The sequence below is a fragment of the Diceros bicornis genome, chromosome 4 (assembly GCF_020826845.1).
Source record: "Diceros bicornis minor isolate mBicDic1 chromosome 4, mDicBic1.mat.cur, whole genome shotgun sequence".
NCBI classification, from domain to species: Eukaryota; Metazoa; Chordata; class Mammalia; order Perissodactyla; family Rhinocerotidae; genus Diceros; species Diceros bicornis.
Genome location: NC_080743.1, coordinates 100,529,164 through 100,543,312, shown reverse-complemented (window position 1 = coordinate 100,543,312; position 14,149 = coordinate 100,529,164). Strand labels below are relative to the sequence as shown.

Sequence of the window (14,149 nt, the reverse complement as noted above, 5' to 3'; positions counted from 1 at the left end):
AGGGTCATCTGACTTCCCTATAACCCCTCCAGGGCAGGTATTCTTTTCATCTTTGTCTCCCCACTGCTAGCACAGCTTTTAAAAAGAACTGGGAATCAGAAAGACGTGCTATGTCAGCTAAAAGTGGCAGGTTCTTCACGTTTTTCAATCAGTGAGCAATTCTCTTTCTACTTTGGGCAAGACAGAAATGAGCTTAAGCTGAATGAATTGAGGCTAGCCATGAGGAGTAAGCTGATAAGAAGTCAGTTAATGAATGCCACCTTTTCTTAACATACATGTGGAACCTCAATGCTTAAGAGAAGGAAAATACGCCATTTTACTAGGAGTGAGGTGACTGGCGGGGGAGCGATGGTTTGAGGTGGAACCTCCTCAGAGGGACTGGCCAAGAATAGGTGGTCACTTGGGGCCCTATTTAGCCTGAGAATGTCAGAGGGACTGTTTCACGGGGGCCCCTCTACCCATCTAGACACCCGTCCACCCCACCCTGCACGAGGGTGCCAGAGAAGATAGGAATATAGATTTTAATCATCGTGTTGCTGCTGTTAACCAGAGTGCAATTAATCCATCCTTTGTGGATTGTGATGCCACAGTGTAAATGAGAAGGTTTCACACAGAAACACTCTGGGGCCATTGGTGACAAAAGGGCCAGGCCTCTGGTGGCGAGGGGTGGCAGCAAGAGAAATAGAGTGACGAGAAGACCCTGGGCAGGGAGGCAGCTCCTCCTCCATCATCACATTCCCATCAAGGACCCAGAGAGCTGTGGGTCCTTCCTGGCCAAGGCTGCTGACCTGGACCAGTCCATGTGAACTCGACTTCCATTCCAATTCAGCTGCCTCTAGCTCCAAGGCCAATTCTTGCCGAGTAGATGAGGTCCAGGGCAGGCCCACAGTTGACCGCCAAATGGGGTAGACCAAGGGAGAAGGGAGGGGTTTGGGAAGCCCCCCAACCCCTCTTCATTTTCGCTCCCCAGAGACCTTTAAACTAGCTCAGAGCTGGGGAAAGGAAAGCCACAGCAGCTCATCCTCGGGGTCAGAACCGCCCTACCTACCTCCTCCCCTGGAGATGGGGAGAGAGGGCACTCACAGGAGGGGAGGGAGCAGATACTCCTGTGCCTTTCTCTGCCTGAGCAGTGAGGACTCTCCCAAGGTCAGCTGAACTCCAACTGGGGCTGGTGGGGTCATCAGGACTTCTCACGGTTTCCTGTGATTGGTAGGATTTGGAGGTGGAGGGAGGTCACTTAGAGCCCCAGGACCTGACCCCAGGAGCTGGCATCCTGGGAAGTAGCCCAAACTGCTTTGTGAGACCATTCCTCTTGTCAAGAGTGGGGCGATCTGGTCCAGGACAAAGGCGCTGGACCTAGGGACAGCTAGGAGTCAGAGACACACAGGGCTTCCACCGCGTCGCTCAGACCCTGGTTGACGCCCCCCACGGCCAGGAGGCAGTTCTTGATGACAATGCTGGAGCAGGCACAGCGGGGCGTGGGCATGGTGGGGAGGATCTCCCACTTGTTCTTCCCCGGGTGGAACGCCTCTGCCGTCTCCAGGACAGTGGGCTGGTTCCCTGAAAGTGCCAAGGGAACCAGACCTTACAAAGGAGTCCAGCCACCAACCCACGCCCCGCAGTCGCCCCACCTCCCCTCCACACCCTGGGACCACAAGGAGAAGCTAGGCAACCACAGTTTCCTTGGCTGCAGAACTGCTCCTTCTCCCCACCCTGGGCCAATAGCTTCTGTCAAACAGCCTCTTTGCCCATCCGGGCTGGGAGCTCCTTTCCTACGTGGGTAAGGTGCAGTCTGTCCACACTGAGACCACTCTGGGTGTGTGCAAGCCCTGCTGCCCACACATCTCTCCCCTGTTGATGCTGGGGTCCCGCTTTCAAAATGCCACTAACCCTCTGAGAGACTTGAGTAATACAGCAAATCTTGAATTTATTAGAGTAACTTATTTGATCAGATTGCTGTGCTATTCTGTGACAGAGCTGGGTCTCCAGGCAGAAGAGATGGTCAGAGACAGAGGAACAAGGCTGATCCCTGCCACACTTTTGTCTCCAGTTGTTCCTGGACAGGAGCCCAGGGAGCTGCGCTCAGCAAGCCTGTGTTCCATGGTTATCGGCATGTCCCTTATGCTCTCCGGGCCTCAGATTTCACTGTGTAACGGAAGAGAAAGACCACAACTGGGGCCCATACGTGGACATGGGAAGTCCAGGCTGGGAGGAAGGGAGTGTTGTGAAGTCTTTGGAATGAAGTGGTATGCAGGCAGAGTGCAAGGAGCCAGCACCTCTCCTGCTCCTGTGGAATGCCAAGGATCCACCAGCACCAGAACCACCGTACCAGCCTGGAAGCTCCATCCTTACCAAGTCCTCCAGCCACTACGACCCGTCCACTCAGAGAGCCGGCCACAAAGTCTGCCCGTCGCTTCTTGAGGAAGAAGGAGCGTTCCATCTTCAGCCATCCCCCTATAGGCCATGGATGATGGCAGGACACAGAGAGAGAATTAGATGCCGACCACCCCGCCACAAACACACAGAGGCCCACACGGCGTTCACCCTCAGCAGCGTCTCCACCCCGTCTACCCCCTGTGCTCAAGGCATACACAACACCTCCTGCTGTTTGAAATGACCCCTCTGTGGCCTCCACCCTCTCCCATGCTTGCTGCAGCCAAGAAACTATAATCCCCTACAAGGAATCTCCTTGCTCTACCTCTGTTCTCACAGGCTCTATGCTGGAGAGGAGGCTAACGAGAGGCGTGGGCATGGGAGTCAGGATGCTTCTGTTTCTCCACGAGTAAAGAGCAGGAAGAAGCCCTCCCTCACCTGGCCCTGCCCGGATGTTGTAAGAAGAGACGACAGGTGGAAAAGGCTTTGATAAAACAACACACCACCCAAGGGAGCCCTGTGCCAATGAAAGAACTGGACCTCGAGAGTAGCCCTGGACCAAGAGGGGTGCTCAGGCTTCTGAAAGGCTCACCCAGCCAGGTAAGGGGCCCTGGGAGGATGGGTGGGATGGGGGTAAGGTGGTGGGAGTTGGCCAGAAGGGAGGTGGGCAGCCAGGTGCTGGTGCCCAGCTCACCCTGGTCCATGTCAAACACGTCCATTGTCCGGAGGAACTTGGGCTGCCGGTAGAGCCGACCCTGCCGCAGGCCCCCCAGGCTGTACAAGCGGTCATCCAGGGTCACAAAGCTGGAGAAAGCCCGCTTACAGGGAATGGTGGGGAACTTGGTCCAGGAGCGAGTTTCGATGTCAAAGACTTCGAAGGCATTGACCGCATACTTGGATTGTCGTCCCCCTGGAGGCCAGAGCAGGGTGGGGGTTGAGCGGAAGAGTCAGTCCCTGAGGCCAGGGGCCGGGTTTCCCCCTTCTGACTGCTACCCAGTCATACAGGAAGCTCCCTGAAGGGTGGGGCAGCATGATCACCCCCCAGTGCCAAGGAGATGCTCAGCACACAGGCACTGCTTCCCATGGGAACTGACCCAAGGGGGCGCAGGAGGGGTAGATGTGAGACAGATTAACCCATCCTTACCCAGCACATAGATCTTGGAACCTCGGAGGAAGGAGGTGGCAGCATATCTCGGGGTGGGCATGGGTGCTAGCGACACCCACATGTCCTTCAGCATGTCATAGTGTTGAAGGTGGTTGTGTGGATGGAGGTCCAGGCCCATCCCGCCTGCTGCGTACACTCGGTAATCTAAGGAGAAAGGCCACACACAACCCTGGGCTCAGCTCACGGACGCCGTGGGACAGGCCCCTTCGCACCCATCACCTACCACGGCCAGGCTCTGTTAACTCCTGGAACATGGGCACTGACGCCAGGCCAGGTGCCCAACCACTGCTCTGCAAGAGTGAGCCATTTACATGTCAGTGGGGTTGATGGCACCACTCAAAGTCCCTGCCGTGCTGGAGCCTGGGTTCTGGCCTACATGCCTTAGCCTTCCTTGGTGCGCAGCCCTGGGCTAAGCCTGAGACACTGAGCCTCACATAGGGGGTAGACTGCGGGGGAGTCTCGTGCCCTCCATTCTCCTCCTTCCTGGGCAGCCAGGAAGGGCCTCTCATGCCCTGCAGGAGTGGCCTGTGCCCCAGGCACTCCAAGGCTGGAACTCTCCGGACCTAGCAGGAGCCTTGGGAAGGAGGTCAGCCCTGCTATCACTGGCCCTGTGGGACACCGGACTGCTGCTGGTTCTTTCTTCGTCTGTCACCCCTTGGGGGAATGCCATCCTCCCTCACACCCTGGGAAGCCTGCGGGCACCAGGAGGCACCCTGCACTAAATGGGATAGGGCTAGGGGTGCACGAAAGTGAGGATCTGGGGAAGAGAAGACTGGCCCCTTTAAGAGCTCTGAGGAGTCCCCTTCGTTCTCTAGTGCTCTTGGCTGCAGGTGGCCTTTCAAGGCTCTTCCCTCTCACACTGCTCAGAGAGGACAGGCAAGGCATCTGCGTTTCTCTGGGCCTCCCCCCAGTACCTCCTGTGGCCTGTCAAGGACATAGCCCCCCACCCCCTCCAGGCCCTCTTTTTCCCAGCGACCCACCCCTACCCAGGATTCTGTCTCCAAGGAGCCAGTCCTCACCACTTCTAGCTCTAAGATGCCTTTATTCCTCAAGGGTATTACAGGCAGGAGTCCTATATCCTTCTATTTTTCCAACCTTACTGAAAAAAGGAAAAAAATCCCAACCCAACCCTAGCCTATGGCCAGGAGCTGGGGCCTAATGAGGAACTTACACAAGCTCCGCCTCTCCCATCCCTGTGTCACCTGAAACACTTCCAGCTGGGAACCCTCCCATCCACCCAATCCATACTACCACCCCCGCCCCATTCTTACTCATCCTTTCAGACTCACCTGGGTGTTCCTGAACTGCAAGGCAGGGCCAGCTCAGTGCTTCCCATGCACCTGCACTGGCCAACTTGCCACACCTTACTGAAACAATCTTTGTCTGTTTCTTCTAATAGACTGTTAGGTCCTTGAGAATTTGTTAATCTGTGGCCCCAGCATCTGGTCAATGCCTGACACACAGGCATGTAAATTCTCATTACACTAACTGTGAACCCATTCAATGCCATAGGTAAGAGCACACTGGATCATCACTTACTAGCCGTGTGACCTTGGGCAAGTCAGTTAACCTCTTGGGGTCTGACACTGCTTCTCTCTAAAATGAAGATAACAATAGCACTTATCTCATCAGGATCAGAGAGCCTAATATACATAAAGTAGCTACGGTAAGGACTCAGTAAATGTTAGTTCTTCATCTTTCTGCACTACTGACTGAGGCCTGGGGATGGAGGAGTACTCTCTCTCTTTCCCCATGGGCTTCCGTGCCTTCCATCCTTCTTACTGGGAGTTCGTGGAGGGACCATGAACCAGCCTGCTCTGAGGGATTCTGCCTGGGAGTTTCTCTCTGGTCGCCTTCGGGCTCCTGAAGGCAGGGATCAGATGTGCCTCTTTCCTTCCTCCCTGAGACCTAGAACTGTGCCAGGGACAGAGCAAGTGTTCAAGAAATACTGGTTCCTGATCCAAAGTAGACCCAACAGGCAGCCAGGATGGTTTTCCAAGAGAGATAGGGAAGGTTGCACACCACCAAGCCTGTCTGCTCTGAACTTGGGGTCTCCTAACTCCTGTTGGACCGTTTCTCATAAAACCTTTTGTGTTTTAGCAAAAGAGCTTTCGGAGCCCTGTCTCTGCTCTGGGCTATGCCAGACCCGAAGAGGAAATGAGGAGCTTGGAACAAGTGAAATGAGAACCATAAAACCACGTGGTCAGCATGCTTAGAACTTAGTGAACCTGGGCAAGATGCCACAGGAGCACAACCCTCAGGAACATTCCGGGTTCCACTCATCAGTATCTCTGAGATTAGGAGGCAGAAGGGGAAGTTGAGGATGGGGAGAAGGCCCTGGAATCAGGTCCGAAAGCACTCCCAGTGGGGCCTGGTGATGGTACAAGGAAAGAATGAAGAGTGAACATCTCCAGGACCCCAATTACGCATCTGGAGGTGGTGGCAGCTACAAGGCAAATTTCAGGGGTTGGGGTGTTGTGGGTCATTCTGCTGCATGAAGGGTTCTGCAGAGACATTGCACTGAACCTCCGGCTCTCCCCACGGGCAGGGCCTGCCCAGTTTGGTGGCAGGAGCCTAGTGGAGTGCAGCTCTAGCATCATATGGAATTACTAGACACTTCACTTGCTGAGTCTCCGTTTTCTCATCTGTAAAATAAGGCCAGTGGGTTTCCAGTTTTAGTGTATACTGTAAGGATTAGATGGGATCAGGAATGTGATAGTCAGCCCCCAACTCAGTGTTGGCTCCGACCCCTTTCCCTGTGCGCACCCCCCCCCAGCGCTCTTCTCTCTGCCCACCCTCAGCCCTGGCCCCACTCGCCTTTGGCCGTGACAGAAATGCCCATGGCAGCCTCACGCAGCAAACTCCTCTTCTTCCACTTGCCCTCATCGATGCTGTACATTTCCACGACCTTCAGGGGCAGCTGATTGGTGCCCACGCCCCCAATCACCATGATCCGCTTCCCCAGGGCGGTGACGGCCATTCCGGCCCGGGCTGTGGGCAGTGGGGGCAGGGCGGTCCACTGGTCGGCCTCGGGGGAGTAGACCTCAAAGCAGTCCATGGGGACGCCGTTGTCGTCACATCCCCCGATGGCATAGACCTGTCCCCCGGTCTCCAGCAGGGAGCAGTAGACCCGGCGGCTGGGCAGTGGCGCCAGGCGCTTCCACTGGAAGTCCTTGACATTAGACTCCTCCATGGCAGCCCCGGGGGTTCCGCCCGCCGCGCGCCCGCGGAGCGCCAGGGCGCCGGGGGAGGTACGCGCCCGGGGGTCTGCCGGCTACTCCGCGCCCGCTCTCGCCGCCTCCATCTCGCTCCCCTGCGCCGGCTCCCCCCGACCCCTGGCAAGGTCCCTGACGCCGGCCAGCGCTTCACCGTCCCGCAAGACTCAGCGATCCGGTGGCGTCCACGCCTGGCCCCTGCAGAAGGAATGGGGCGAGTCAAGGGCAGTCGGGGCCACGCGCCCTCGCCTCCTTGCGCGCGCGGGCGGGCTCCCAGCTCCTCGCCAACTTGAAAGGGAGGACGCGGCGGCCGAAGGCGCCACCCCACGGCGGCATCACACCCCGCGCCGCTTTGTCCCCCGCCCTTCCCCGCCGGCTGGTCGGGAACCCGCGGACAGCGCGGCGGGCTTGGGCTTTCTGGGGTGCAGGCGCCTGGCTGCTTCCCGGCGAAGCGAGGAATTGCCACCTTTCGGCGCCGACGCCTTCCTCCCTCGCCCCCTCCCCGCACCCTGCCGCCCACGCCCCCGCCACTTACACAGCCAAGCCTGCCCGCGCGGCGGCGAGCGCAGACAGCGCATTCATTCCCCGAGAGCGGGGAGCTCCCGCCCGCCGGCGCGGGGACAGGGGAGAGAGCGCTGTGTCCTTCCCCAGTCCGCACACCGCTGTCAGACTGGCAGATGAGGAAAATAAATGAGCAGCAGGAAGGAGAAGCGAAGCGGCCGCTGGGGAGGAGGCCGGCGAGCCCGCTCCACACACATCCCCACCCGCAGCCGCCACACCTGTGCAGGAATCCGCGTGCGCCCCGCGGCGGGGCACGCCATGACCTCTTTACATAAGCCCTGGCGGCGGCCGGCCCGCGGGGGACGGGGTGGGGGAGGGCCGGCGGGAGACAAAGGAGACCCCTTGTCTACAGGGTCGGAGAAAGCGGAACCTAGAGCCAAGTACGTACCAGGTGACTGGACCAGACTCCCTCCAGTGTGGGGGTGGGCGGTTTGTGAGTGTTTGTTTTGGATGAGGGGGCGGAGAGGCCAATTACCCAGTTTGTCTACAGTACACAGACCCAGTTCGTGACAGGCTGGCTCAATAGCCGGCTTTGCCTTGGGGGAGGTATTATCAAGTGGTTCAACCTAATAGAAACAAGTTATGCGGGTGTGACACACGCAGACCTGACACAGGGGCATGCAAACAGAACGTATACACCCACGTGCACACATATGCATAACTTGCACATCACTCTACCCCACCCGGAAGTAGACATATCCACGGAGAAACTGACAAATGCACAGATGAGCAGACGCACAACCAGAGACACCAACATAGAGAAACGCAGAGGCAGTCTCTCCACGCCCCTCCCTCCTTCCCGCACCTTGGGAAGGGGAATCCAGTGGGCCCTCAGCGCCAGCACACAGGGCTTGCCAGATAATCCTTTCAAGCTCCTCTCTAATAGCCTCTTCAGGACAGTAGTCCCCAGTGACAAAGCTGCTCATGACACCAGTCGGCCACCTGGTCTGATGGACTGCAAGTCCCGCGGTCCTTCTCCTGCCTGGTTCCCTTGAATACAGCCAGGTCTTGAAACACTTGGGTTTGGGAGTCGGACAGACCTGGGCTTGAATTCTGGCTCTGAAATTAACTACTCTGAGCCTCAGTTTCCTTATATTATTTTGTTACCTTTTTAATTTGAGATAAATTGTAGATTCACATGCAGTTGTAAGAAATAACACTCTTTACCCAGTTTCCCTCCATGGTAACGTCTTGCAAAACTTGTAGTCCAATATGACAACCAGGATGTGGAAATGGATCCGAGCAGATACAGAACACTTCCCTCACCACAAGGACTCTTCCGCTGCCCTTTTATACCCACACCTCCTTCTCTCCTGCCCTCTCTCCCCAACCCTTGGCAACCACTAATCTGTTCTCCATTTCCATAATTTTGTCATTTCAAGAATGTTATATAAATAGAATCGTGCAGTATGTAACCTTTTGGGATTGGCTTCCCCCCGCTCCCACATAATTCCGTGGAGACTCATCCAGGTTGTTGCATGTACCAACAGCTCACTCCTTTTTATTTCTGAGTAGCATTCCATGGTGTGGCTCTATCCTTGTAGATTTTTGTGAGGATTAGATGAGGTAATACTTGTAAAGTGCTCAGTTCAGCTTCTGATACATAGCAAGGGCCTGGTAATTCGCTGCTAACACCCTGACTATTACAACCACCGTCAACAAACCAGGAGAAAGGCAAACCTAGAACAAGCACAAACATGTTGCCCTCACTTAGAAATGGCGTCCAGCGAGAAACAGAAGGCACAGCGCACAACAGGCCCATCTTCATATCTTGTTTTCTTGGCTTAGAAATTCCACTGTCTTTTAGTTTGAATTCTCTGTACTTACAAAGTAAGAACCTCTAGAACCTTCACAGAGGAAGGTTTTTTTTTTTTGTATTCAATAAGAACTCATAAATTCCAAAAGAATGTGGTCTGAATTAATGAAGTTTCCCAGGAAACACCAAACATTTCTCTTTCCTCCTAGAAATCACAGTCTGTCCAGAGGAATAGGGAACAGACCCTCAGTCCTCAACTTGAACTGTATTCACAAAATCAGCATGGGGTGTTCAGGAAGATTAAAAGCCATAGATCTTCCTCGAAGGGGCTTGTTGGGGTCCATCTTCAGCCTCTTTTGCCCAGTGAGCCTTCCACCAAGGCAAGGCTTCTTGTGCCCCCACCCACCCCAGCTGGGGAAGCTTGCTAAGCAGGTATACAGAGTTCATTAGTACTCTATGTTGCATAACTCATTGAGCTAAACCAAGCCCTCGCACATCCTTTTTCTCGTAATCTTAAAACCACCCTGGGAAAGGTCGCCAGGGCAGACGTCAGTCTCCACTTCTCACACTTGAGGAATCTGAGACTTAATGAAATGAAGTGACTGACTTATCATCACGCGCGCCGTTCAGGGTGGGTCTAGTTTGTGAATTCCAAATCCAGTGCTCTTTCACTTTATCATAATTAAATCACAAATGAAAGAACTGTGCATTATGAAGGACATCAAGCTTTTCCATTCTCACCTGGCTTCTGGCTTTTTGTGCAACTACAGTGAAGCAAGGAGGCCAGACCCCCAGAGGGTTCCAGCCACAGCCCTTTCCCCATTGCCACACTATCTGCGCTGGGCAGCATAGCTGGGAAAGGGCTGGAATCCAGCCCCACAGTAGGCCCCCATTCCAGCCTAGTGCTCTTGTCTCACAAGTACTACCTTCTATGAAGACCATGGGATCTAGGGACTCTGACCCTTGGAAAAGTACTGAGAACAGGATGCTTTCCAGGCCATGCCTAATTGCTTATTCTGGAAGTCCTGGTTTCTCTCCATCTCCCCCTCTCCTTCCCCCGTGGCTCTTCCTCCCAGCCAGGTGACATCCTTTAGTCCTTAAATTGAGTGCGCTTTGAGGAAGCTTGTAACCTAGCAACCGCCACTTAAGATTCCCTGAGTCACCTGTGGTCTCCATGCCTGGGCAGAGTGCACCAAGCTGGGGCCTTATGGATTGCAAAGCAGAGGTGGGGAGTCTGGTGACCCCTTTAATGCCTTACCACCCCATTCTAGTGTGTAGCCACTTTCCTGGTCAGGAAGTTCTTCCTTATGTCAAACCTAAATCCTTCTTGCTCTAAAATCGAGTGTCGGGCCTGGGTTTCTCTTCCTTTTTTTTTTGTTGGGAGGAAGATCAGCCCTGAGCTAACATCTGCCAATCCTCCTCTTTCTTTTGCTCCAATCCTCCTCTTTCTTTTGCTGAGGAAGACTGGCCCTGGGCTAACATCCGTGCCCATCTTCCTCCACTTTATATGGGACGCCACCACAGCATGGCTTGACAAGCAGTGCGTCGGTGCGCACCCGGGATCCGAACTTGCAAACCCCGGGCCGCCGCCGCAGCGGAGCGCACACAATTAACCGCTTGCGCCACCAGGCAGCCCTTCTCTTCTCTCTTAAAAAGGGTTTTGACTTTTTGCCCTTCTTACCAGGTGGCCCTGAGGGAGTAGGAAACAAGGGGAAGGAAAGTTCATGAAAGCCTCTAAAGACAAAGCCTTTGGTACTGTGGAGTCTTCATTATTGTGACATAGACGCATCGACCAAACTTGCTGAAGGGGTGCTCAGACCCAGAGAAAGTCACTTTCTAAGTATTTTTTTAAAAGTTGCATCTTGGGTTTATTAAGGTCTAATTTACATACAATAAAGTGCACAGTTTTACCCAGTATCAGGCGAGTGTATTAGGTATTCAGCAGGGCCCTGCCCTCGCTGGACTCAGAGGTGGGTTGTGGGGGAGCTGAGGGTGTGGGTAGGAGACAGTTCCTTCCCAGTAACCTAGGTGGATTCGCAGTGTGGAGACCATGGAGGGAGTGACTGTGGGTAGGGCTTCAGGGGCGGGTGGAATTTCAAGTGTAGGGCACATTTGGGGGAGGGGAAAGAGGAGTCCTTTAGCTATTAGGGGCTGCGGCTGGCTGCTCCTTCTCCCTCAGAAATGCAGTTTACCCTCCTGTGGGCGGGCACCACCGCTGGCTGGAGGGACACTGGGAGCTCCTGGAGGCTGGGATCACCTTCTGAATGTAGTTGTCTTTCTGGAACGCCCCACAGATCATGGGGTAGTGGGAAGTGTGTGGACTCTGGAATCAGACAGACAGGGCCTGAATCCTGGCTCCGCCAGCCCCTCACCGTGTGACCATGAATGAGTCACTTATACCCCTGAATCTCAGTTCCGAGTCTGTGAAAAAGAGAATAAGCAAACCTACTTTCTAGAGTGATGGGAGGCCTAGTTCCTGGGCACACAGTAGGTCATCTGTAAAGGGGAGTCTTCTTTCCTCCCTCGTGATGGCAAGGTTCTGAGCCTCTGACTTCCTGTGTATTCACGCCAGGGCCCAATAGCAGGTGCCAATTCCACAAGGTAGGCCCCTAACCTGGGCCCACACCCTCCTGTACCCAACCATTTCTGGGCCTGTGTCTTGGACAGGATCTCTTTCCTCCCAGCTGACTGAAATCTTCCCCTGCAGCCTAAACGGCATTCTGATCTGGGAACAGCTGGTGCCCTTCCTTTAGGTAATCACCTTTTTATTCCTCACCAGAAACTCGGGTTGTATCCAGGTGGTGGGGAATGAGCATGACGCACCCAGTTAGGACTGAGGCTGCCAGCAGACCAAGAGAAGAGTGGATTCCTCCCCCTAAATGGAAAAGCCCTGTCAGGGCTTCCTTTGCCCAGTCCCAGCATCAGCCCCGAGGAAGGATTCAGCACTCAAGTGGACTTGATTGGACATTGACACAGGTGTCAGCAGTCATAACCATAGTCTCATCTGTTCACGTGGCACCGCCACCCTTGGAGTGGCAGTCTAGAGTCCCGCAGAATGGCCTCAGACAGTAGGGCTCCCCCTCCTGACCTCACAGCCTTGATCAGAGTTGTGTTAGCCACGGTCCTTCACTATATGCCCTGCTCCCTCCTCCTCCAGAGCATAGCACATGCCTAGAGGGACTTCATGGGTGTCAGTTAAGGAATGAGTCTGTCCACCTATGAGCAACTGCCTGCCCATTTAGGTTAAATTGGGACATTGAAAAGTGGACCTCAGGTATGGGATAATGGAGTGTGGGGACTGGGTGCTCTTGGTTTTCCAACTCAGGAGCTGCAGGATTTAGGGAAAGAAGAGTTGGGAAGGTGCATACTCCTCTGCTGTTTAATGCATGAGATGATAATGACAGCAGGAAGGGAAACCTCTGAAAGACCTTGGCTACTTCCCTGTGTTTATCAGGGAAATTGTAAGAGAAAATGGGGCTTATAATAAAGACAGGATCTGGGTTATAAACAAGGAAGAATTTCCCACCTGGGAGCGTCTGAAAATTAAAACACCAGCGTGAGGTGAGGTGAGAGGCATGGTGTCACTTCCTCTGGGAGATGCTAGAAATAGGAAAGATGCAAGACTGAGAGTCAGGAGACCTCTGGTCCAGCCCACGTTCTGTCCTAACTGGGCTGTGCACCTCTGGGTGAATCAAATCCATTCTGCTGTCTGTAAAATTAGAAGGAAGGAAGAAGAGACAGCAGCTTGAGGTCTCTCCCAGCTGGAATGTTCTTTACTCCTGGGGGACACAGGGTGGGAACCCTAGAGAAAGAATCCTTTAACCATAGTGACAAGCAGCAGGTTCCAGAATGGACAGCCTCACATACTTGCCTGTGGTACAAACCCACAGAGGTCTGGCCCCACTGGCTCTCATAGGCACTGCCAGCTACCCAAGGTCCAGTCACCAGAAGGGACTTTACTGGGGGCCTTCCCCTGGCCCTGTTGTTACCACCGCCCTCATTTTCCCCAGTCAGCTGAGGACAGGGGGGTTCTTGTGACAGCTGCAGCTATTGCTAATGGGCTGGCTCCTTGTAGACCTTGGGCCCCACCTGGAAGCTAATCACGCTTACCGTTGGGTCCTGACTTTTCTGGGGTGCCTGTTGCCTTCCCACAGGCTCCAACACAGGAGGCAGAGGACTCAAGGGCTCGAGTCATCCTGATTCTGGCCCTTCCTCTAAAAGCAAAAATATGGCCATTTGTTCCAGATCACTAGGCCAGAACCTGGCTGGGCACTGGGGCCACTGGGGGTGCTTATCCTCCACCCTTTCTAATGCAGAGGAAAGCAGAGTCTTCATGGGGGCCTGGTCAGCTCTTCGGAGGAGCAGAGGCTGCAGACTGGGGAAGGCAGCAGACTACTCAAACGTGGCTCTTTAAATGCCCATTAGCAAGTTAATATCGCCATTTCCAGAGCCAGCAGCATCCTCCATTCTTCTTAATTAAAAAGAGCTCCGTGTCCTGGTAGAGCTTGAGAGAGGGCTCTGAATGCTTTACACACCAGCCCCGCTGCTCCAGCTGGGAAATTGGCAAGGAAAAGTGATTGGCAGATGGACCAGCCTAGGGGACGAGGCGGGGGTGCAGTCTCTCCTGCTGCAGGCTCTGAGTGAGCGTGGTCTGGACCCACAGCCAGATCCACAGAGCTCTGCAGGCCCGGAGGTAAAGGCTCCTGAGAACAAAAGACTAAATAAACAAAAGGCTCTCCTGTCTCCTGCTGGGGTCCCTCTTCCCAGCAAAACTGTCTTATCTGCAGGACAAAAGCTCAGGCTGTGTGGCTGTGGTCACGTCTCCACCCAGAAGAGAAAGGGGCCACTCCCTCGAGATCCCCCATATCTCCAGGTGGATATTGCTCACCCCATAAATAACATTACTGTGCTTCTACTTGATCGTTACCGCTTACTTTAGGAGGAGGATTTCTCACGGCCCGAATCTCCTTCCTTGCCTTCCTGCTAGCACCAGATTTTGTCTGAACCTGATGTCCGGTGGGATCCAAGGCTCTTGGGCCCTTTTACGGGGCCAGGAAAGGGATGATGGGGGCCCACAGT

General features: G+C 54.5%; 1 protein-coding gene across 2 annotated transcripts; it reads right to left on the bottom strand.

The window, feature by feature from the left end:
- Positions 1 to 477: 477 nt before the first annotated feature.
- KLHDC8A (kelch domain containing 8A) lies at positions 478 to 7,039 on the bottom strand. 2 transcript variants are annotated; one of them, XM_058540231.1, is made up of 5 exons: positions 6,356 to 7,039; positions 3,518 to 3,682; positions 3,068 to 3,283; positions 2,353 to 2,454; positions 478 to 1,560 (listed from the first exon to the last, which is right to left on the bottom strand). In XM_058540231.1, the coding sequence occupies exons 1-5, from the start codon at positions 6,729 to 6,731 to the stop codon at positions 1,367 to 1,369; spliced, it is 1,053 nt and encodes a 350-aa protein (XP_058396214.1). In that variant the 5' UTR covers positions 6,732 to 7,039; the 3' UTR covers positions 478 to 1,366. The 2 variants fall into 2 exon arrangements, with proteins under 2 accessions (XP_058396214.1, XP_058396215.1); XM_058540232.1 differs by having other exon boundaries at positions 481 to 1,560; positions 3,197 to 3,283; positions 6,356 to 7,038.
- Positions 7,040 to 14,149: the final 7,110 nt, after the last annotated feature.